At 47.9% G+C, this 22,705-nt stretch overlaps 2 protein-coding genes across 5 annotated transcripts; both read right to left on the reverse strand.

Moving 5' to 3' along the window:
• Positions 1-1,800: 1,800 nt before the first annotated feature.
• On the reverse strand, positions 1,801-17,550 carry LOC133131675 (PRELI domain-containing protein 1, mitochondrial-like). Of its 4 annotated transcripts, none has more exons than XM_061247075.1 (6): positions 17,407-17,550; positions 16,061-16,235; positions 15,413-15,638; positions 11,528-11,641; positions 10,937-11,015; positions 1,801-2,806 (listed from the first exon to the last, which is right to left on the reverse strand). In XM_061247075.1, exons 2-6 carry the CDS (start codon positions 16,150-16,152, stop codon positions 2,676-2,678), a joined length of 642 nt encoding a protein of 213 aa, XP_061103059.1. In that variant the 5' UTR covers positions 16,153-16,235; positions 17,407-17,550; the 3' UTR covers positions 1,801-2,675. The 4 variants fall into 4 exon arrangements, with proteins under 4 accessions (XP_061103059.1, XP_061103056.1, XP_061103057.1 ...); XM_061247072.1 differs by having other exon boundaries at positions 1,801-2,818; XM_061247073.1 differs by having other exon boundaries at positions 1,801-2,818; positions 17,420-17,529.
• Positions 17,551-21,312: 3,762 nt separating this feature from the next.
• Positions 21,313-21,909, reverse strand: LOC133131528 (transmembrane protein 215-like). The gene has a single exon (XM_061246908.1). It carries the CDS (start codon positions 21,907-21,909, stop codon positions 21,313-21,315), a length of 597 nt encoding a protein of 198 aa, XP_061102892.1.
• Positions 21,910-22,705: the final 796 nt, after the last annotated feature.

Raw genomic sequence — 22,705 nt, forward strand, 5'->3', positions numbered from 1 at the left:
GAAAACAGCATCAAAACGACTAGCTTCCTGCCAGCTCGCCTGTAAAGCCACAGCTGTCCCAATATTAGTGTCCTGGGAGCAGAGCGGGGAGTGCATGTGAGGACAGGGCTCCTCACGTGTCTTATGTGCCCATTGTTGTGCTTTTCATGAGGCGGTGGGGGGGATCCACAGATCCACAGCCTGGTCCTGGAGAGCTGCAGGGAGGGGTTGCCGCTTTTCGCAGCACTGAAATAATCAATGAAAGCAGTTGATAACGCTATTAACTCACCGCTCCGGGTTTGTTTTGCATCTGAATTGGTTGCCGATATTGAGGTGCAAATTAAAACAGGCAGACCCTGCGGCTCTCCAGAACCAGAGCTGCACACCCCTGAGTAGACTAGACCAATAATAGATAAATCAACAGATATTTTGACGGGGATAAGCAAAATGTAAAAAAAGTCACCCAGCACGATGAAACAGTCCTGTTAATAATAGTACAGAGCCTCTTGGTTAACCCTTGGAATGTTTTTACTTAATTCAAAATTCCATGTCCTAAAACATTACCAATAATGATAGTTACATCAGCAATAGAAAGTTTGGTTATGCTCAGTTAAGAAATTTATGATCACATATTTGTGCTCTTGCGCCTTAAAAGGACCAAGTATCATGTTCTCTCAAGTGAAGGTCCAGCACAGAACATTTGGGATAGGGCGTCCTCTGCGCAGTGAAGAAGACCCCCCCATTCTGCTCCCAGAATTGAGCCCCTGAAGGCTGAAGACTCTGAGCAGCAGAGCTGGAGACAGGCTGAGAGCAGCAGAGCTGGAGACGAGCTGAGAGCAGCAGAGCTGGAGATGAGCTGAGAGCAGCAGAGCTGGAGACAGGCTGAGAGCAGCAGAGCTGGAGACGAGCTGAGAGCAGCAGAGCTGGAGATGAGCTGAGAGCAGCAGAGCTGGAGACAGGCTGAGAGCAGCAGAGCTGGAGACGAGCTGAGAGCAGCAGACGAGCTGAGAGCAGCGGAGCTGGAGATGAGCTGAGAGCAGCAGAGCTGGAGACAGGCTGAGAGCAGCAGAGCTGGAGATGAGCTGAGAGCAGCAGAGCTGGAGATGGGCTGAGAGCAGCAGAGCTGGAGATGAGCTGAGAGCAGCAGAGCTGGAGATGAGCTGAGAGCAGCAGAGCTGGAGATGAGCTGAGAGCAGCGGAGCTGGAGATGAGCTGAGAGCAGCAGAGCTGGAGATGAGCTGAGAGCAGCAGAGCTGGAGATGGGCTGAGAGCAGCAGAGCTGGAGATGGGCTGAGAGCAGCAGAGCTGGAGATGGGCTGAGAGCAGCGGAGCTGGAGATGAGCTGAGAGCAGCAGAGCTGGAGATGAGCTGAGAGCAGCAGAGCTGGAGATGAGCTGAGAGCAGCAGAGCTGGAGATGAGCTGAGAGCAGCAGAGCTGGAGATGGGCTGAGAGCAGCAGAGCTGGAGATGGGCTGAGAGCAGCGGAGCTGGAGATGGGCTGAGAGCAGCAGAGCTGGAGATGAGCTGAGAGCAGCGGAGCTGGAGATGGGCTGAGAGCAGCAGAGCTGGAGATGGGCTGAGAGCAGCAGAGCTGGAGATGGGCTGAGAGCAGCAGAGCTGGAGATGGGCGGAACCTGGTGCCTGTGTGAGGGTGTGTGACTGTGTGTAGCTGCACCGTGACTGCCGCGTAACGCAGCCCTGTAGCACAGAGCAGGGCTGTGGACCTTCCCTGCCCTGGAACAGCAGGTAACTGCACCCATCAATGCCCCTCAGGGTGGGTTTCCAAATTTCCAATGTCCCTTAATCCACCAACATGCCCAATCAACAAGAAAGATTTTTTTATTCAGTCACTGCACAATGCACAGACCTGCCATTCTCCCATTTACTGTTCAGGACTCAACCTTGAAATCTATAAGGATTATGTTACAGAGTAAGTACAGAGTAAAGGATCAATTCATGAGCCATGACAGAAACCATCCATGAACCAATACAATTCCAATGCACTTTTACTTTATACACCGCCCCCCACTATACAACTCTTTTGTCCTAGAAAAATGAAAGAAAGGTATTCTTACCTTAAATGTATAACTTAAAGTTAATTAACCCCTAAATTGCAGTCACTCTCTCACTCATTCTATAATTTAACATGTTCACTCACAGCAAAATTCCTCCACAACAGGTTGTAAAAAATCGGGTCAGTTTCACCAACTAGAAGGAATGCTTTCAGATATTTTTTTTGACAAATAACACTGACAAAACCCCAAGATACAAGAATGTAAATTGAAAGCAAGACGATGTCAAAAAGACCTGCATCATCATGACTCTAGGCAAAACAAATGAAATTAATTTTATACTAGTCTTTTTTGTTTGTCCTTGATTGTCTTCACATTGCATACAGGGTAAATACAGACTACTTGGTGTGTAAACGGAGAGCTGCTGGGCAGTAAACGCAGACGTCTCCAGTGTGAGGGCTGTCTGTGCGGTACAGTACCTGAGTTAGCAGCAGGGAGAGGATTATAAACAGGTTATGGGAGTCCCATCCAGCTGCAGGTCAGCTGGTTCCTCGCTGAGCGTCTGAGGTCAGAGCGACCGGGACCAGGGGACCGAGCGGAGGAAAACTCGGGCCCCAGGAGGGCCGGGGTCGAGGGGGAGGTTGTTTTCACACGCCTGTGTGTGCGTTATTGTGCGTGTCCACGTCACACAAACTGCTGGGGCTTCTGGGGAGAGGCGGCCGAGGCCAGGGTCTTGGCCTTCTCCAGCGCTGCCTCCTTGGCTTTCTCAGAGGCCTCCTTCACTGTACCTCTGAGTGGCCTCGCCGACGAGTCTCCTGCACCTACACCTGCACACACACACACACACACACACACAGGGTCATTAACACTGTGCGCACACACACACACAGGGTCATTAACACTGTGCACGCACACACAGGGTCATTAATACTGTGCACGCACACACAGGGTCATTAACACTGTGCACACACACACAGGGTCATTAACACTGTACACACACACACACAGGGTCATTAATACTGCACGCACACACACACACACACACACACACACACACAGGGTAATTAACACTGTGCACACACACACACACACACAGGGTCATTAACACTGCGCACACACACACAGGGTCATTAACACTGTGCACACACACACACACACACACAGGGTCATTAACACTGTGCACGCACACACAGGGTCATTAACACTGCACACACACACAGGGTCATTAACACTGTGCACACACACACACAGGGTCATTAACACTGTGCGCACACTCACACAGAGTCATTAACACGGTGTGCACGCTCTCTCTCACTCACACACAGGGTCATTAACACGGTGTACTCTCACTCTCTCTCTCTCTCTCTCACTCACACACACACACACACACACACACACACACAACATCCACTTGGGCCCTAGCTCACATAGAACAGGGCACATCCTGACAAAACAGTCCATACCACAAACACACACTTCAGCAAGCACGCAGTGTCCCTAAATGAACTTCAGGCCAGCTGGGGTGGCAACATTCCTAACCTCATTCAACATTCCCAGCAATGTCAACCTGACTCAACGGGAGGCAGCAGGTATGACTGCCAGGTAGAGCACTGCTGCTATACCCCTGTTCTGTACAATGTGAACATCAGTAGCCTGTCTTTAATATGTGTAGCATATGCACCTAAAAGTAATCGCACAGCAGTGTATGCACTCAAGTCTTTTTATAAATCCAGGGAAGAGAAGGTCACACAGGGCAGGAACGTGACACCACAGCCTCTCAGGACATGATGTACAGGGTGAATAATAGAGCGAATAATAACCCCATCACACACAGTACTGTTTTACCTTGTTTAACCCCATCACACACAGTACTGTTTTACCCTGTTTAACCCCATCACACACAGTACTGTTTTACCCCGCTTAACCCCATCACACACAGTACTGTTTTACCCCGCTTAACCCCATCACACACAGTACTGTTTTACCCCGTTTAACCCCATCACACACAGTACTGTTTTACCCTGTTTAACCCCGTCACACACAGTACTGTTTTACCCCGCTTAACCCCATCACACACAGTACTGTTTTACCCCGCTTAACCCCATCACACACAGTACTGTTTTACCCCGCTTAACCCCATCACACACAGTACTGTTTTACCCCGCTTAACCCCATCACACACAGTACTGTTTTACCCCGCTTAACCCCATCACACACAGTACTGTTTTACCCCGCTTAACCCCATCACACACAGTACTGTTTTACCCTGTTTAACCCCGTCACACACAGTACGGCTGAGACGGCAACAAAAATGTCATGACACGACTTCTTTTCTGCACGGTCAGATCATGCTTACTTCCATGTGTTAGTGGTCCCCCGCCCCCCCAGCCTGAAGAATGGATACTACACACAGGCCCTCTCTCCCTCACACACTCCCTCACAGGAGAGAGGACGGAGGAGGAGAGTAGTAGAGAGGAGAGGAGACTGGCGGAGTGGAGTTCAGTGCCCCTCCCCTGCTATTATTCCTGTTCCGTCAACCACGTGCAGTGTGTGTACTGAGAGACAGAGACCTGTTGTTTACAGGGTATTAATAGCGTGACTGATTTCAGGGTGTGGTAAAGTGTGTTATTAAGGAGTCGTCTGTGTTTACAGGAAGTGGCGTGTAATGGTGAAGCAATGCTCCGTTAATACGAAATACAGTGTGTTCATATGCTAAATGGGGACAGGCTCCCAAAACCCAAGACCAAAACAGCTCCAGGGCCTGGAGTCTGGCAGGACCAAAGACCAAAACAGCCCCAGGGCCTGGAGTCTGGCAGGGCCAAAGACCAAAACAGCCCCAGGGCCTGGAATCAGGCAGGACTGCTGACCTGGGCTGACCCTCCACAGCCGGCGAAGGGGAGGAAAGGCAGCTCCACAGAGACACACGCTTGCACTTACAGCCGAGTGGTACACTTCCTCTTCCTTTCCCTCCTCCCCCATCACTCTCTCCCACAGCTAAGCCCTCTTCCCTTCTTTTTATTCTTTTTCCTCCCTCTCTGTCCTCTTGCGCAATTCTTCTCCTTTATCTGCCTCTTTTCTACATTCTCCTTCTCTCCCCTCTCTCTATGAAAGAACAGGAGTAATGTTGTAGGGGTCAGAACAGACACTCAGCACAGACACTCAGAACAGGAGAAATGTTATAGGGGTCAGAACAGACACTCAGCACAGACACTCAGAACAGGAGAAGTGTTGTAGGGGTCAGAACAGACACTCAGAACGGGAGAAGTGTTGTAGGGGTCAGAACTGACACTCGGAACAGGAGAAATGTTGTAGGGGTTAGAATAGACACTCAGTACAGACACTCAGAATGGGAGAAGTGTTGTAGGGGTCAGAACTGACACTCAGAACAGGAGAAATGTTATAGGGGTCAGAACAGGAGAAATGTTGTAGGGGTTAGAATAGACACTCAGTACAGACACTCAGAACGGGAGAAATGTTATAGGGGTCAGAACAGACACTCAGAACAGACACTCAGAACGGGACAGTGTTGTAGGGGTCAGAACAGACACTCAGAACAGGAGAAGTGTTGTAGGGGTCAGAACAGACACTCAGAACAGACACTCAGAACGGGACAGTGTTGTAGGGTCAGAACAGACACTCAGAACAGACACTCAGAACGGGAGAAGTGTTGTAGGGGTCAGAACAGACACTCAGAACAGGAGAAGTGTTGTAGGGGTCAGAACAGACACTCAGAACAGGAGAAGTGTTGTAGGGGTCAGAACAGACACTCAGAACGGGAGAAGTGTTGTAGGGGTCAGAACAGACACTAGCAGTGAGACCCAGCAGCAGTGAGGATGAGCCCTTCAAAGCACACAGACGCACCCACACACTCCAGAGCTCTGCAGCACGGGACCTTTCAGCTGCAGAACCCTTCTCTTTCCTCTTAAATGACTGTTGCTGGATGAGGCTGCACCTGCTGAGTGCAGGTACGTCACAGCACTGCAGGTTAGTGCGCACTGGGATTCACGTGCAGCTGAACACAGAGCAGCCATCTCTACAGTGGCTTCTGTAGAGATGGCTGTCACATCAACCCTGGACTCCCACCAATAAATGCTATTCTTCAGACCAGAGAGTTTGTAATATACTGGAACATATATAGTGATAATATACTTAAGGCTTGATCCCAGGTTGCTGTAATGCGCTACACTCTTTAAGCCCTTTCTAATGCTCTGCTGGGGTCTTGTGATCAAAAGGATTTGTCCAAATCCAGGCCAAGACTAAACACCATACACTCCAAAAATATCCCCACCTAATAAAACATACATGTGAAAATGAAGCTGTGTGAGTATTTTACCTGCAGCTGGTAGCAAATTCACCATCTGCCTCCCACTACAATACCCATGAGCACAACTGAAAAGAAACAGAGCTACGAAGGTTGTAGAAGCACATCTGTTGTCTATCCACTAGTTTGTCACAAAGCTAGAGTTTCTAGAATGTGTGACACTAGGCAACTGCTGAGCCAGCGCCTGGCACACAAGTGCACAGGTGCATGGCATAGTCACCAGCACACTATGGCAGAGTTCTGTGCTACGGTGCCAGAGTGGGAAACAAAAGTGCACACAAGTACCTTTTTTTTTGTTTTTTTTCCTCCCCACAAGCTCCACTGTGCTAGTGCGGCAAAAGCCCCGCTGTTCTCATGCAATCACGGTCCACCGAGCTACCTTGTAGCCGCTGGTAGCTTCAGTAATGACATTGGGCCTTGACTAAGCTCTAAAGGGCTTCAGTAATGACATAGGGCATTGGTTAAGCGCTAAAGGGCTTCAGTAATGACATCAGGCCTTAGTTAAGCATTAAAGGATTAAAGGGCTTCATTAATGACACTTCTTGACAAATTTAATCTGAATGGAGGACCTGTGCGTCAGGACCTCTGACTAGATTAAGTTTGGCTCAAAAACCAAATTAATAAAATGATTACTCCTAGGATGGAAACTATGGGAAATCATGTTGTAGCAAAGGGTGGTGGAAAATCCAGATGGGCAGACAAAAATTTCCCTGCCCCCCCAGAAATGAGAGAGAGTAGTGCGGCCGGCCGGCAAGCGGCCAGGAAGGGTACGTACCGAGCATGTTGGACAGAGCCAGCTCCAGGCAGAGGGAGGTTATGTACCGAGCATGTTGGACAGGGCCAGCTCCAGGCAGTGAGGGAGGGTACGTACCGAGCATGTTGGACAGAGCCAGCTCCAGGCAGAGGGAGGGTATGTACCGAGCATGTTGGACAGAGCCAGCTCCAGGCAGAGGGAGGTTATGTACTGAGCATGTTGGACAGAGCCAGCTCCAGGCAGTGAGGGAGGGTACGTACCGAGCATGTTGGACAGAGCCAGCTCCAGGCAGAGGGAGGGTATGTACCGAGCATGTTGGACAGGGCCAGCTCCAGGCTGAGGGAGGGTATGTACCGAGCATGTTGGACAGGGCCAGCTCCAGGCAGAGGGAGGGTACGTACCGAGCATGCTGGACAGAGCCAGCTCTAGGCAGAGGGAGGGTACGTACCGAGCATGTTGGACAGAGCCAGCTCCAGGCAGTGAGGGAGGGTACGTACCGAGCATGTTGGACAGAGCCAGCTCCAGGCAGAGGGAGGGTACGTACCGAGCATGTTGGACAGAGCCAGCTCCAGGCAGAGGGAGGGTATGTACCGAGCATGTTGGACAGAGCCAGCTCGAGGCAGAGGGAGGGTACGTACCGAGCATGTTGGACAGAGCCAGCTCGAGGCAGAGGGAGGGTACGTACCGAGCATGTTGGACAGAGCCAGCTCCAGGCAGAGGGAGGTTATGTACCGAGCATGTTGGACAGAGCCAGCTCCAGGCAGTGAGGGAGGGTACGTACCGAGCATGTTGGACAGGGCCAGCTCCAGGCAGAGGGAGGGTACGTACCGAGCATGCTGGACAGAGCCAGCTCTAGGCAGAGGGAGGGTACGTACCGAGCATGTTGGACAGAGCCAGCTCCAGGCAGTGAGGGAGGGTACGTACCGAGCATGTTGGACAGAGCCAGCTCCAGGCAGAGGGAGGGTACGTACCGAGCATGTTGGACAGAGCCAGCTCCAGGCAGAGGGAGGGTATGTACCGAGCATGTTGGACAGAGCCAGCTCGAGGCAGAGGGAGGGTACGTACCGAGCATGTTGGACAGAGCCAGCTCGAGGCAGAGGGAGGGTACGTACCGAGCATGTTGGACAGAGCCAGCTCCAGGCAGAGGGAGGTTATGTACCGAGCATGTTGGACAGAGCCAGCTCCAGGCAGTGAGGGAGGGTACGTACCGAGCATGTTGGACAGGGCCAGCTCCAGGCAGAGGGAGGGTACGTACCGAGCATGTTGGACAGAGCCAGCTCCAGGCAGAGGGAGGTTATGTACCGAGCATGTTGGACAGAGCCAGCTCCAGGCAGTGAGGGAGGGTACGTACCGAGCATGTTGGACAGAGCCAGCTCCAGGCAGAGGGAGGGTATGTACCGAGCATGTTGGACAGAGCCAGCTCCAGGCAGAGGGAGGGTACGTACCGAGCATGCTGGACAGAGCCAGCTCCAGGCAGAGGGAGGTTATGTACCGAGCATGTTGGACAGAGCCAGCTCCAGGCAGAGGGAGGGTATGTACCGAGCATGTTGGACAGAGCCAGCTCCAGGCAGAGGGAGGTTATGTACCGAGCATGTTGGACAGAGCCAGCTCCAGGCAGTGAGGGAGGGTACGTACCGAGCATGTTGGACAGAGCCAGCTCCAGGCAGAGGGAGGGTATGTACCGAGCATGTTGGACAGGGCCAGCTCCAGGCAGAGGGAGGGTACGTACCGAGCATGCTGGACAGAGCCAGCTCCAGGCAGAGGGAGGGTACGTACCGAGCATGTTGGACAGAGCCAGCTCCAGGCAGAGGGAGGTTATGTACCGAGCATGTTGGACAGAGCCAGCTCCAGGCAGAGGGAGGGTATGTACCGAGCATGTTGGACAGAGCCAGCTCCAGGCAGAGGGAGGTTATGTACCGAGCATGTTGGACAGAGCCAGCTCCAGGCAGAGGGAGGTTATGTACCGAGCATGTTGGACAGAGCCAGCTCCAGGCAGAGGGAGGTTATGTACCGAGCATGCTGGACAGGGCCAGCTCCAGGCAGAGGGAGGGTACGTACCGAGCATGTTGGACAGAGCCAGCTCCAGGCAGAGGGAGGTTAGGTACCGAGCATGTTGGACAGAGCCAGCTCCAGGCAGTGAGGGAGGGTACGTACCGAGCATGTTGGACAGGGCCAGCTCCAGGCAGAGGGAGGGTACGTACCGAGCATGTTGGACAGAGCCAGCTCCAGGCAGTGAGGGAGGGTACGTACCGAGCATGTTGGACAGAGCCAGCTCCAGGCAGAGGGAGGGTATGTACCGAGCATGTTGGACAGAGCCAGCTCCAGGCAGAGGGAGGGTACGTACCGAGCATGCTGGACAGAGCCAGCTCCAGGCAGAGGGAGGGTATGTACCGAGCATGTTGGACAGAGCCAGCTCCAGGCAGAGGGAGGTTATGTACCGAGCATGTTGGACAGAGCCAGCTCCAGGCAGTGAGGGAGGGTACGTACCGAGCATGTTGGACAGAGCCAGCTCCAGGCAGAGGGAGGGTATGTACCGAGCATGTTGGACAGGGCCAGCTCCAGGCAGAGGGAGGGTACGTACCGAGCATGCTGGACAGAGCCAGCTCCAGGCAGAGGGAGGGTACGTACCGAGCATGTTGGACAGAGCCAGCTCCAGGCAGAGGGAGGTTATGTACCGAGCATGTTGGACAGAGCCAGCTCCAGGCAGAGGGAGGGTATGTACCGAGCATGTTGGACAGAGCCAGCTCCAGGCAGAGGGAGGTTATGTACCGAGCATGTTGGACAGAGCCAGCTCCAGGCAGAGGGAGGTTATGTACCGAGCATGTTGGACAGAGCCAGCTCCAGGCAGAGGGAGGTTATGTACCGAGCATGCTGGACAGAGCCAGCTCCAGGCAGAGGGAGGGTACGTACCGAGCATGTTGGACAGAGCCAGCTCCAGGCAGAGGGAGGGTATGTACCGAGCATGTTGGACAGAGCCAGCTCCAGGCAGAGGGAGGTTATGTACCGAGCATGTTGGACAGAGCCAGCTCCAGGCAGTGAGGGAGGGTACGTACCGAGCATGTTGGACAGAGCCAGCTCCAGGCAGAGGGAGGGTATGTACCGAGCATGTTGGACAGGGCCAGCTCCAGGCTGAGGGAGGGTATGTACCGAGCATGTTGGACAGGGCCAGCTCCAGGCAGAGGGAGGGTACGTACCGAGCATGCTGGACAGAGCCAGCTCCAGGCAGAGGGAGGGTACGTACCGAGCATGTTGGACAGAGCCAGCTCCTGGCAGTGAGGGAGGGTACGTACCAAGCATGTTGGACAGAGCCAGCTCCAGGCAGAGGGAGGGTACGTACCGAGCATGTTGGACAGAGCCAGCTCCAGGCAGAGGGAGGGTACGTACCGAGCATGTTGGACAGAGCCAGCTCCAGGCAGAGGGAGGGTATGTACCGAGCATGTTGGACAGAGCCAGCTCCAGGCAGTGAGGGAGGGTATGTACCGAGCATGTTGGACAGAGCCAGCTCGAGGCAGAGGGAGGGTATGTACCGAGCATGTTGGACAGAGCCAGCTCCAGACAGTGAGGGAGGTTATGTACCGAGCATGTTGGACAGAGCCAGCTCCAGGCAGAGAGGGAGGGTACGTACCGAAAATGTTGGACAGAGCCAGCTCCAGGCAGAGAGGGAGGTTATGTACCGAGCATGTTGGACAGAGCCAGCTCCAGGCAGTGAGGGAGGGTATGTACCGAGCATGTTGGACAGAGCCAGCTCCAGACAGTGAGGGAGGTTATGTACCGAGCATGTTGGACAGAGCCAGCTCCAGGCAGAGAGGGAGGGTACGTACCGAAAATGTTGGACAGAGCCAGCTCCAGGCAGAGAGGGAGGGTACGTACCGGAAATGTTGGACAGAGCCAGCTCCAGGCCCCGAAGCGCCTTCGTCTGGTTGCTCTTGAAGCGGGCCAGGCCAAACTCCTGTGGGTGCAGGACAGGAAGGGGTTAAGGGGGCCCAGGTGGCCCACAGTATGGGTGTGGCCTCCAGGGAGCACTGGTAGCCTTCCGCCACTCAGATTCAGACTAAAATAACAGACCATCTTCACTCACTTCTCTTTGTACTGGTAGATATAGAATTCTGTGCCTTTTTTACCATTTAATGCATGTTTACATAACATCTTCTCTCTAAGTTCTGTGATATCACTTGACCTATAAACCGCGCTAAATAGAAAATGTTTTGAAGCCTTGCGTGGCTAGGCCGATAGAAAAACCTTGCATGCTCCAGAGGAGAAGAACACAAGGCAGATGCCCTATTTTCACATACGAACACAGGAGGACAAACTCCTTTACAGGCAGGATTTCCAGTTGATTTCACAGGAAATAATGCAGGCTATATACCGCACGGTTTCTTCTGTTCCAACATTGAGCTAGCGCACAGGACCCCAGGGCACGGTGACACGGCACCTAGCCCAGCCTGACCCTGGGAGGCGTACCTGGATGGGCCGGGAGAATCCGTACACTCCGGAGACGATCCAGGCCTCGCGGCTGAGCCGGGTCCAGGCTGGCCGGTCCTGGGACTCCTGGAACACGCAGCGCTCCTCCACCGTCTGCAGGGGCCCACAGAGACTCATTTTACATTTAAAGCGGTCCGGGGGAAAATGGGCAGGACGCTCGGCAGCTGTTAAGGGAATCGCACTGAAAGCCGGGAGCAAGCGCTCGCCTTCGCCTAACACAGCTCTGTCAGCATGAGTCTGCCAGCGTGCTGAGGGCCCAATGCCACCAGACATTTCCACCACAGGCAAGGCCAGACGTTTAACCTCACCACTTCTCCTCACAGATATATATATAAACTTACCATCTGCTTCACATGACCAAAAAGCACTACTTTTTACGAACTTACAAAGTACCATGCCGAAGCAGTGGAGAAGTTAGGCTAATCTTCTTTATTGTTTCATCACGCCACAATCATGCACAATGCCTGGAGCTACTGCGGCGTGCAACCTACTATTCAGACAAGCCAAGACACAGTTAGAAAAGTTTGTGTGAGGTGAACAAAAACATAAAAAATAAAAACATACCCCAGGGGTGCCATGCAAAATGACCTAATTTCACACGCAATTTCCAGATGTTCCATCTGAGGGAGAAGGCCGCGGTTTACATGCATCACATGAGCTGTAAACCTCATTTTCCAAGTGCAATTGTCGCTCCATGTGTTCATACTGATATTAATTTTATTACCAATGTCTCCACTCTGACATAATTAGCTGTTATTCAGGGCTGTTAAAAGCCAGAACGGCAGTTTGACATTGAGAGTTTGCAATTAATAATGAATAAGGAAGCCATTACGCAACTCGGAGCTCATGACAGAACAATGGCGAGTGAGTGACAGTGGCCTTGCCAGGCACACGTTCCTCTCTGACAGACTCATGAATCCGTTCACATGCTGAACTACAGCGAGCGCTGGTGGCTTTGTGTGGAAAGATGAGGGCGTACCCTGGCGTGGAGTGGAACCACGGCATAGTCTCCCCACTTGTATTAAGCATATGGCTGTGGGCTCTGGATGAGGGTGCTCCAGCAGAGTGACAGTATAAGATGAAGGCCAACCCCAGAACACAGCTCACACAACCATACCTGAACTCCAGGGTCAGAACTGGGCTACTGCTGGCACAGACCACACCTGAACTCCAAGGTCAGAACTGGGGTACTGCTGGCACAGAACTCTGCCATTTACTTTACCTTCCTGCAGTTAAATGCTAGCCATATGGTAAAAAAACCAGAACGTGTCTCGTCTACTGAGGAAATCAAATTTGGGGTTGTCTGCAAAAACCGCCAAATCTCTTCTCAGGGCAAGCTCCCTAAAAACAAGGATGCATAATTATCTTGTAGAACACAGACAGTGGAGTATCCTCCCCCAGCTTTGAGTCTGTATGAATATTCTTCACTGCACTGGTGTGAAGGACTGAACACAGCAGACAGCGGAGGAGGAGTCATTATATCAAAGGACATCATCCTGTCCCAGAGCCTGGCAGAATTAGCCAGACTGCACTTTCCCTCCTGGACACTTGGCATGCAGTGCTTCTGCTGGCCAACACTGCTACTGAGGAAATGCATTCAATTCTTCTTGCAAGTTGTCATAGACACCAGACATAACAGGTCATATTTTCAGGTGTAATTACAGCTGAGGGGTGACACATTTTGTGAGACATTTTCATGGCAAAAATTTTAGGCGCTATAAAATCCATTAAAAAAAAACATTTGCAAGCAGAACAGCTCATTCAAGCTATTCAAGATATCCATTAATAACAACCATGCATAGGCTACATATTACATAAATAAAAAGGAATAAAGTAATTCTGAAAAACAGACACGGGGAAAAGAGTGAAAAGCTCCTTGCTTCAGAAATAAGGAAAAGCAGAGCTGCCTCAGAGGCAACTTTTTTTTTAACACATCAGCTCTTAAACTTCCCTGTCAACCAAAGGAGGCTTTTCATCTCAAAACACATTTTGTTGCTCCCATGAAAATTATACCTCAAAATAATGAGCTGGTAGCATGATTCTTTGGAAAAGTCACCCTAGAAAAGGTAGGAAATTAGATTCTAGTAAACTAGCCTCATGGAAGGGGAGGGGGGGGGGGGGGTTCATGGGTCCACATAAGAGTGCCAAGTTGAATATGCTAGTTCACAGCTAGTGTACGGCTGTTGGTGTTAAACATAGATGCAAAATAATCCAGTGTCCAAACAGAAACACTGCCCCCTACTGGAGAACATTGGTTTCCACCATTAGGGTGCATCAAAAATGTTGTTCAAAACTGTTCAGAAAGAGCTGTGGCATGTTAAGGAGTAGGTAAGTTGAAGGACAGCAGCATTCTGTACCAGCTGCAATGGCCGCAGGTCACAGGCTGGTAAACCAATCAGATAATTGTTACAATAGTTTAGAGAATATATTATGAGAAATATATTACAGGCCCCTTTGCAAAGTACACCTTCATGTGCACATAATTATGAATCCAATGAAACACAATAACAACATAAGCCACACGTTCTCAATTCCCCTGGAGACATTCAGACACAGCGACTGAAGGATCAACCTCAATGCTGCTGTCCCCAGAGCTTTAGCACACTATCCTCTGGTGTCGAGAGAGAGGGAGGGAGAGAGAGAGGGGGGGGGGGGGGGAGAGGGGAGAGAGAGGGGAGAGAGGGGAGAGGATAGAGGGGAGAGAGGGGAGAGAGAGAGGAGAGACAGGGGAGAGAGAGGGGAGAGAGCAGGGAGAGAGCGGGGAGAGAGCGGGGAGAGAGCGGGGAGAGAGCGGGGAGAGAGCGGGGAGAGAGGGGAGAGAGGGGAGAGAGGGGAGAGAGGGGAGAGAGGGGAGAGAGGGGAGAGGGGAGAGGAGAGAGGAGAGAGGAGAGTGAGAGGGGGAGAGAGAGAGAGAGCTAGCTGCACTGGAGGGATGGGCGTGATGGTGTTCCACACTCCTTCCCCATTCAGCCTTCAGGGCACTCCACTCAGCAGGGCACCTCATGGGCTCCCCTCAAAAATGATACAGTCTAACAACCCAAGCCTGAGAACAGAACCAAGCATTCCCAACCACAACCCTGAGGATTCGGCCCTTCCTTATGGTGGGGGGGGGGAAACCGAAACAACACGCCTGTGTGGAAAAGGGGGAGATGGAGGCATCGGACGCCTGCTGCTCTGGGGACGTTTTTATGTGTGACACCGCAGCTATTGTGGGCCGGCTCCAGCGGTGACCCATTGTTTGTGAGCGCAGACACGGGCTCCCATGATGGTGGAGTGGGAGGCAACAGTGGGCTCACAGAAACCAGGAGAATGTGAGGTCTCTTCACATTACCTTAGTGTGAATCGCAAGACTATATCTTCAACACTGACAGAAAACCTTCTCTGGGTATGAAAAAAAATTAAAAGAGCAGTGTCCATTTTGGATGATGTCCCGTTTTTTTTGCATCCAGAAATTAAACTACATCAGGGATACTCAAATTTGGGCCTCGTTGCCAGAAGTATTTCTGGCTTTCTTTAGTACCTGAGTTAACTGATAGATGATTCGGCAGCAATTTATTGTAACACACCTGGTTTTCCTGACTAGAAAGAGAAGGAACAGTACGACTAGACATATACCTGGGATAGACCTGCTCGACAGCAACCCAACAGCACCAGAACTGTGGCGACGTAGACTACTGTCTGGAGGGTTGCATTTGTCGTTAATGTAAAACTGGAAATACAACTCAATTACAACAGTTCTGTCTTCTTCTGTCCTGAGGAGTTCAAGTGTGCCTGTGTCCATGTGTGAGCATGCACGTGCGTGTTTCTCTAAATGAATGCGTCTGCATGTGTATGCGTGTCAGCACATATGTACGAGAGCCTCACCATCAGTCTGGTGTGATTCAGGTTCCAGGTGAAGGTCGTCATGCTCTTGTTCTGGGGGTCCACGATGGAGTCCTCTAAAATGTAGACGGAGCGGGCCAGGTTTGCGGGGAAGATCCTCTCGGCCCAGCGGGGCAGCCGGTTCGTTTTGGTCAGGAGGCGGCGGGTCAGGAGCCGATGGTCCGTTGTCACCTCGCGGAAAACCACATCCTCCGTGAGAACATGGGTACTGAGAAACGGGCAGGACACAGACAGCGGCCATTATGGCTCAACAGGAACCGGTATCCTCATAGTACACCTGTGTGTGGTAAACACTCATTCAGTCATCTCCTAACACACTGCCAGTCAAAAGGCACATATCCCCTTAATGATGATGCAGTTGATGTCTTGTGGTGAATTGCATGTATAGTATACCTGTTTAATATTGTTTTGATTGATTTTGCATATATACAGTAAATGACTGGCAAGATAGTGATATAATCATATATGGCATAACTGACAGGGCAGATAGAAAAAAAGGGCAAACCAACAAGTTGTACAGATCACGTTTAAAAAATACAGCCATTTGATTGCAGTAAAGACACGTCTATTACTGTTTCACAGACCACATGTCTAGGCCTCAAATAAGGCGACCATTTAAAGAGATGGTACCTGAACGGGTTGGGGTATCTCTGCCAGAATGCAGAGAAAACTTGGTCCCATGTGCTCTTGATGTCCACCTCATTGACAAAATACTTCCCCATTGTCCCCGTGCAGGTGGATGGAAATGTGGACTTGGATTTTGACTTCTCTCTCGGTAAGGCAGCGCTTTTTGTCACATGACTCCCTAAAGCACAGACAAACTAGTATAACAGTCTGTATGAGGATGTTGAGGTGAAGTTCATTTGAAATTGCCTAACTATACATATTTCCAAAAGGCTGCTAATACACCATTTAATGCATTTACCACTTTAAATTAATTGGTGATACCTGAGAATACATTTCTGAACAAATTCTGCTTAATTTGTGTTTCTGTCAAGACACATTTAGCTCTCTTGAAGGTCTATCAAGGCACCTTGCAATCTTAAATTTGACTGATTCCAAGCTCTGAAGTCAATGTTTAGAGGCCAGTTTAAAGACCACTGCACCTTCTGGGGGATACATGGTCGCCCAAACACTATTTTGGCCAATGACAGCCTGCTAAAGTGAAACAGCGTTACTCGAGATGCACCGTCCAGGGTAACCAAGGCCACTGATCGGGTTGCACATAAACGGTTCCATCTGATCCTATTCCGAACATGTGACAGAGAGAGAGTGACGTAGTGACAAGGCGTAATATCGTGCTATGGGTGTCTTCTGTCATTAATTTAAATTCAAACGGCAACATCCCAACTTTTTAACGTTACAGTTTAACTTTATGTTCGTTTTCTTCACTGGAAATGTAGCCAAAAATGTTCAATGAACGTATAGCTTGCATGCTAACTAACCTTACCAAGGTCGACACGTTGATTACCTGCGTTGTGGTGAAAACGAACGGTTAGCTAACTTAGCTACTGCACTGCAGACTGGCTAACCAGCAACAGTTAACCAGTGTCCCATTTCAAGCGGCGCCAATAAAATAAGTTACCGTCTCTTCGGCAGTTTTCATCAGCGTTACAATATTAACGTTACTGTATGACATTGACAACTCGCTAGGTTGCTAAAAAGATTAATTTATAAGCTAGGTAGCAAATTGACATTCTAAGCGTTAGCTGCCTACTTAGCTAGATACATGCATGCATTCGTTTAGGCTAGCTATTTTAACGTTTCGCTTTTTCCAAACCCATACGTAAAACAACTTAGCGTTAGCTAATAATAAACCTAGGAACAAGTGTCGTTACAGTGCGGTTAACCTAGCTAATGTTAGCAAGCTAGCTATGTATCGTCGTGGAAATTGTCTTGATTGCCAGTAGCGATTGTATTCCAACACAAATTGATGGCAACCACTGTGATAGTCGGTAGAAAATTAGCTGACTTACCTATCTGATTTACCTAAAAAAAAAAATCTTATTTCAAAAAGAAAACGTAGCAGTTGCTAAATTAGCCGGCGTTATCTCTGCCGTCCTTGCATGGCAGCTTAACTTGCTCAGAACACGTGATGCCTTGTGGGAAGTGCGAAAGAAGTTGGCTTGAAAGGGAAACATTAAATGTAATGAACCAGGGAAGATTCCTTAATATTCGTAGAGTGTGGTCTTTCTTTAGCATTATGCGATCTGTATTATACAATGCAATGCTTATTTATTTCTTTTGATAGATCATTTAGCTATATCTTATGTGAGTGAGAGAACCCCTCAGGTACCACAAAATTAAAGTCTAAAAAACTTATTTTTCGGGTGGAAAGAAAAGAATATAAAAATGTGTGCCAATCTGCTGTGGTAAGAAAGGCTTTGATCACTTCGCAGTGGTTAAGAAAGCATGTATTTTACCTTTAGCCAGCAGTCATGAATCTTTCATCCTTTGGGGGAAAATAATCTTGGTAATGTCAATAACTTTATAAAGTTATTATTTTCTTCAAAGTACAACAGCTTGAATCTGCAAAATTCTAGAGGGTGATAGATTCACCTGGTGTAAAATCCATGCTTAAAATGTCCAGCTACCAGTTTGAAAACATAGCTTGAGCTGGTCAAACCATGTTAAGTATGGGGTTTGTCTGAACTAGTCAACCAGCTGTTTTAAAACCTACCTTGAGATGTTTTTTTCCAGCAGGGTCTAGGATAGCCATCATGTTGCAATGAACAGCACTGAACAAACTCTCTGAGTCACTAAATCTCTGAGAAATCACAATGTGCATTCTTTCTCTTTTTGCCAGTGTGGACAAGAGGTACATTTACATAAATGTACAAACACATCATGTGCATCAGAGGAATTCCCTCTTGCCCTTGGAGACATGAAGGTTGTCCAGGTTTTTCTAACTAAATTGGTCAATTAAAGCCCTCAATTACACAGTCACATACACTGTCTGGATTCTTGGGTCTGAACTGGTTGTTGATTTAAGGTTAAAACAAAAATGGTCATTTTCCAGGCTGTAGGGTGGCTAGTCTTGGGTAGTTTGTGCCAAGAGGGGATGTTTATGCTCATGGCACACCTCAATTGATAGTACATGTAATAACCACATCTGGCAAACATCAAATGCTTTATTATGAACAGAAGTAAAGCAATCCCAGAATAAATATGATTGACCTGAAATTTGGAGGAGACCAAATTAATTCTGTAATTTGAAAACAGTGTCAATGCTCATTTGTGATGAAGGGAGTACAAACCGAAGGGGGTGGGGCAAACTATACCGTTCAAACTATTCAAATGTATTGCTGCTTTGTGGCACAAATGTGTATGATCACAGTGGATAAGCAACATTGATGTTTTCCCTTATCTTTTTAAGCCTGAGCATTGTGACAAATTGCCTTAGCAAGACGCTGCTAACCTGGACAAAGGGATTAAATTAATTCAATGTGATTCTGTAGTGACGTCTGGTGGACGACTAGACTCATGACACATTGCAGGTTTTCCCATCAAGAGTGATTTTAATCTCATGTTTAATATAATTTTGTTTGCAATGCACAGAATGCACTCATAACAACAACAAAAAATCCAGGCAACGTATGTCATGCGCGATGAAGAGAGCAAAGGTGTAATGGAAATAATGACTGGACAAATTTGAGTTTGAAGGCACAAGAAAGATGTTGATTCATTCAACCTCTGGTAAAGATGCCTTAATGCCTATATGGAAGACACTGGCTGAAAACCTCAAATATACTCCTGGAAAGTGTTGTATCTTAGTCATCTTCATATACACAGCTGTAGCGAGTACCAGAATACATACACAGACAAACCCACACGTATAAAGCAGCGTGGATTTGAATAATAAAGCATGAATATTTCCCTTTGTGCTTTGGTCTCCTCGTTTATATTTATTCATTAATTTTTATAAATGATGTGTAAGAATATATAAGTATATTTGTGCAGATTTGACCATCCAGGACACTGTGCTACTGCAATAGAAAATGTCAATTCCTGATTGGCTGGACATCTCCTCTAATCCTACAGAAGAGGGTGTGGATACAGTAAACATCCCCTGCTGTGAAGGTCGGCCGCTGATTAAAACAGATGAGTGTGGAATAAAAAGCGGCTGTATAATCAGAGCTGTACATAGCGCTGTTTATGCACAGCTTGATTGCTCTGCGGGTCATACTCCTCCTCAAGGGTCAGGGTGTGATGCCACAAAGGAAAATTATGGGCAGAAAAATATATGAATTAATCAGAATGAGAGAAGACAAGTGGAAAAAACACAGTTAATTATTGTGATGTTTGCATCTAAAATACACTATGGATAACCAAACATTTGTGTAAGAGGCAAAAAAATATGATACTGCATTAAATTTGTTGTTGATTTAATGACATGCAAACACACAGCAAATTATTTCAGATGTTGCTTTATTAGTGAAGTGCTAAACAATTATTTGGTGGTTTTTCATTGCATGAGACCTCTTCCTTCCATCAGTGTACTGTAGTGTACATAACTATTGACCCACTAATGTGGCTTTTCTCTGTCCACCATCTATGACATTTGGTCTGATAGCTGTAAATGAACTCTTAGGATTCGATACAATGTAAACCAACTTGTGATATAAATTTGAATTCATTCAATTCGGGCAGAATTTGCTAATACAAAATATTAAAGGTGGTACTATGTTACATCCAACCAATTATGAATTATGACACAGAACATCCAAATGAAATTAAAGAGAATTTAGAAAAAATGTATGGGCTGTTTATTTTTCTTGTGACAATATCAACATTTACTGATATATTGCTCCTGTAATACTGTTTAAATAACAAATCCATCTCAGCTACTCATAAAATAAAGATGTATACATACTGTATACAAGGGAACTATTTAAATCTACATAATGCTTGTCGAGACTTTTTTATTTTAATTATCAACATACAGCGCAATACATACTTTTAGAGAATGAAATATCCATGCCATGGACCATTGTTCAAATATAATGACTAGAAAGAGACATATTACAATGCAAATATCTATCATTAATTTTAAATGTGTGCCTTTAGGTTTAAATCGGTGTATCTGCAGTCAATAAATAAATAAATGCTTATTAACTAAAATACATAATCCGATTTTTGACATGAAAGGGTTTACTGTTAAAATAGGTCAAATGTCAAATTTCTGTCCATTTCATCCATAGTTTATGCAATAAGCAGAAGAATCGCTTCAAGTATCATTTTAAATCTCAAATGATTCCATTTAGATTATTACTACTATTACTGTTTTAGAGACAATCAATAGATCTCAATACATGTGACAAATGATTTGATTGCAGTTTTTTAAATCTATAAATGATTAAATGATTAAATTCTGTATTATAATATAAATAATAAACTATAAATTATAATGTTCAGTAGTATAGTAAATATATTTGACAGTCTCTATTCATCAGTACATTCTTTTTTATTAAAATGATACAAAATGACATATTTAACAAACATTTAGAAAGCAAATTGGAAATATGTCCCACTTTCATGTATATTTGCAAAACTATTGTTTCCCTGAGATTTATAACACATCTACACTCTTCTTGTATTTACCAAAAAAGTAGTGGCTACATCTTTAAATTAACTTTTCCAACATATTGATTTGCAGTTGACATTTTCCCCCAACTCTTAGAGGCTGACCACTCTGAAGAAGTTGTTTGAGCATTAATCTGTGATTGAAAGAAATATCTCACTGCTTTTCTGATGTGAAGACAGACCTGAAGGTGTTAGCCACATTTGAACAGTTGAACTTTTATTTTGTATAATGTATTTTGTTAGTGATATATTCCCGAGTTTTAAGCCAAAAGCAGGTGAGTTGCACACATATCCTCATGTCAGACCATAGTTTCATGACTCATCCTGAAGTCCGTGGGATCGTCTCCACAGCAGTAGGAGGCATAGGTGGAGGGTGCACCGTCTCGGGGGGACAACACCACAACACTGTCCCGGGTGACATGCCCCACACTGCCAGAGCCTGAAGCATAGTCCCTGCCCTCCCCTGGGGCACCCAGCTGCTCCAGTGCACAGTAATCAGAGATCTCTCGGGTGGCTCTGAAGCCTCTTGTAGGGTAGAAGTCCCGCAGATAGCGTAGCAGCTTGCCCTGTTCCACATCACGGATGAGACGGCTGGACTCCCCCACCGTGGTGGTGGACATGGTGTCCTCCCCGGACGCCGGCACTCCCCGCTGCTTCCTGGGCCGGCGCCACTGCCAGAAGGGCCACTTGGTGCAGCCCTGCGTCTTATTGGCCACGACGATGGCGACCACGCCCGGCAGGCAGATGGCCGGGCCCAGGGCGAGGAGCGGGATCCGGCCCAGCTTCTCGCCTTTCATGCCAGAGACGGTGAACATGAAACCAAACACCAGGAACACGCTGCAGATGGCCACCACCATCCCCGTGCGTGGGTTGATGCCGTCCGCCCTCAACGTCATCGTTTGGAAAGCGTGGTCAAGAGCGAGAGGAAAGGAAATGAAAGCATTGGCCTAAAAAATGGTTCTCAGAAACGATAATCTGGTTCTCACACCTTGGCAACGTGAGTTTCCTAAAGGTTTCACATCAACATGAAGAAGAAGAGGGAGGGTGTGTTGAGGGTGTTTTTATAGTGGCCACCCCATTCCTGGTAAATAAATGTCAGGAAACCTGAGAAGCACAAAAGGCAGCAGGATGCTGTGTGCAGGCTTTAGAGCACACTGAGATGGCATTTAGCTTCCAATTATCAAAAAGTATAACCATCCACAGGGTGTCAACTGGTTCATTATGCTTCTATCGGATTCATAACATCATGCATAATTAATAATGAGTTGACACGACACCTGTAAAACTATCTTGATGTAAATATCTGGATTGACTTTATTCTCCCACCATTGCATCACAACTCAACCAAAAGTTAATTTGAGTTGCTTTTAACTGAACCATGCTATTGCATTGATTAGTGGAATAAAACAAAAAATAATCTTATAATAGGAATGCAGGCCCACAAGTCAGCTTGTCCATCTAATTATATTCTTTCTCAAACCAAAGAAGGCCATACAGCAAGCCACCAGTGGATGCCATATAAATATTTGCACTCTTGAGATTCCCATGTAAGGAGCTTTAAATTCATTTTCATAAAGTAACAAAGAGTGATTAAGTGAAGATACCCCTCATATGAAATCCATATTTTTTATTAAAGGACCCCATGACTGACATTTCAAGATATCCATCCAGTTTTAGTCTGAACTAATGTAA

The sequence above is a fragment of the Conger conger genome, chromosome 6 (genome assembly GCF_963514075.1).
Source record: "Conger conger chromosome 6, fConCon1.1, whole genome shotgun sequence".
Classification (NCBI taxonomy): Eukaryota; Metazoa; Chordata; class Actinopteri; order Anguilliformes; family Congridae; genus Conger; species Conger conger.

What these genes read in the sequence shown, in the direction of transcription:
- LOC133131675 (XM_061247072.1), bottom strand. Translation starts at nt 16,152, where the DNA reads ATGGGGAAGTATTTTGTCAATGAGGTGGACATCAAGAGCACATGGGAC. An exon ending in AGATACCCCAACCCGTTCAG is followed by an intron (nt 15,639 to 16,060) that starts GTACCATCTCTT and finishes CCCGTTTCTCAG; the next exon opens with TACCCATGTTCTCACGGAGG. An exon ending in GGCTCTGTCCAACATTTCCG is followed by an intron (nt 2,819 to 10,936) that starts GTACGTACCCTC and finishes GTGTGTGTGCAG; the next exon opens with GTGTAGGTGCAGGAGACTCG.
- LOC133131528 (XM_061246908.1), bottom strand. Translation starts at nt 21,909, where the DNA reads ATGACGTTGAGGGCGGACGGCATCAACCCACGCACGGGGATGGTGGTG.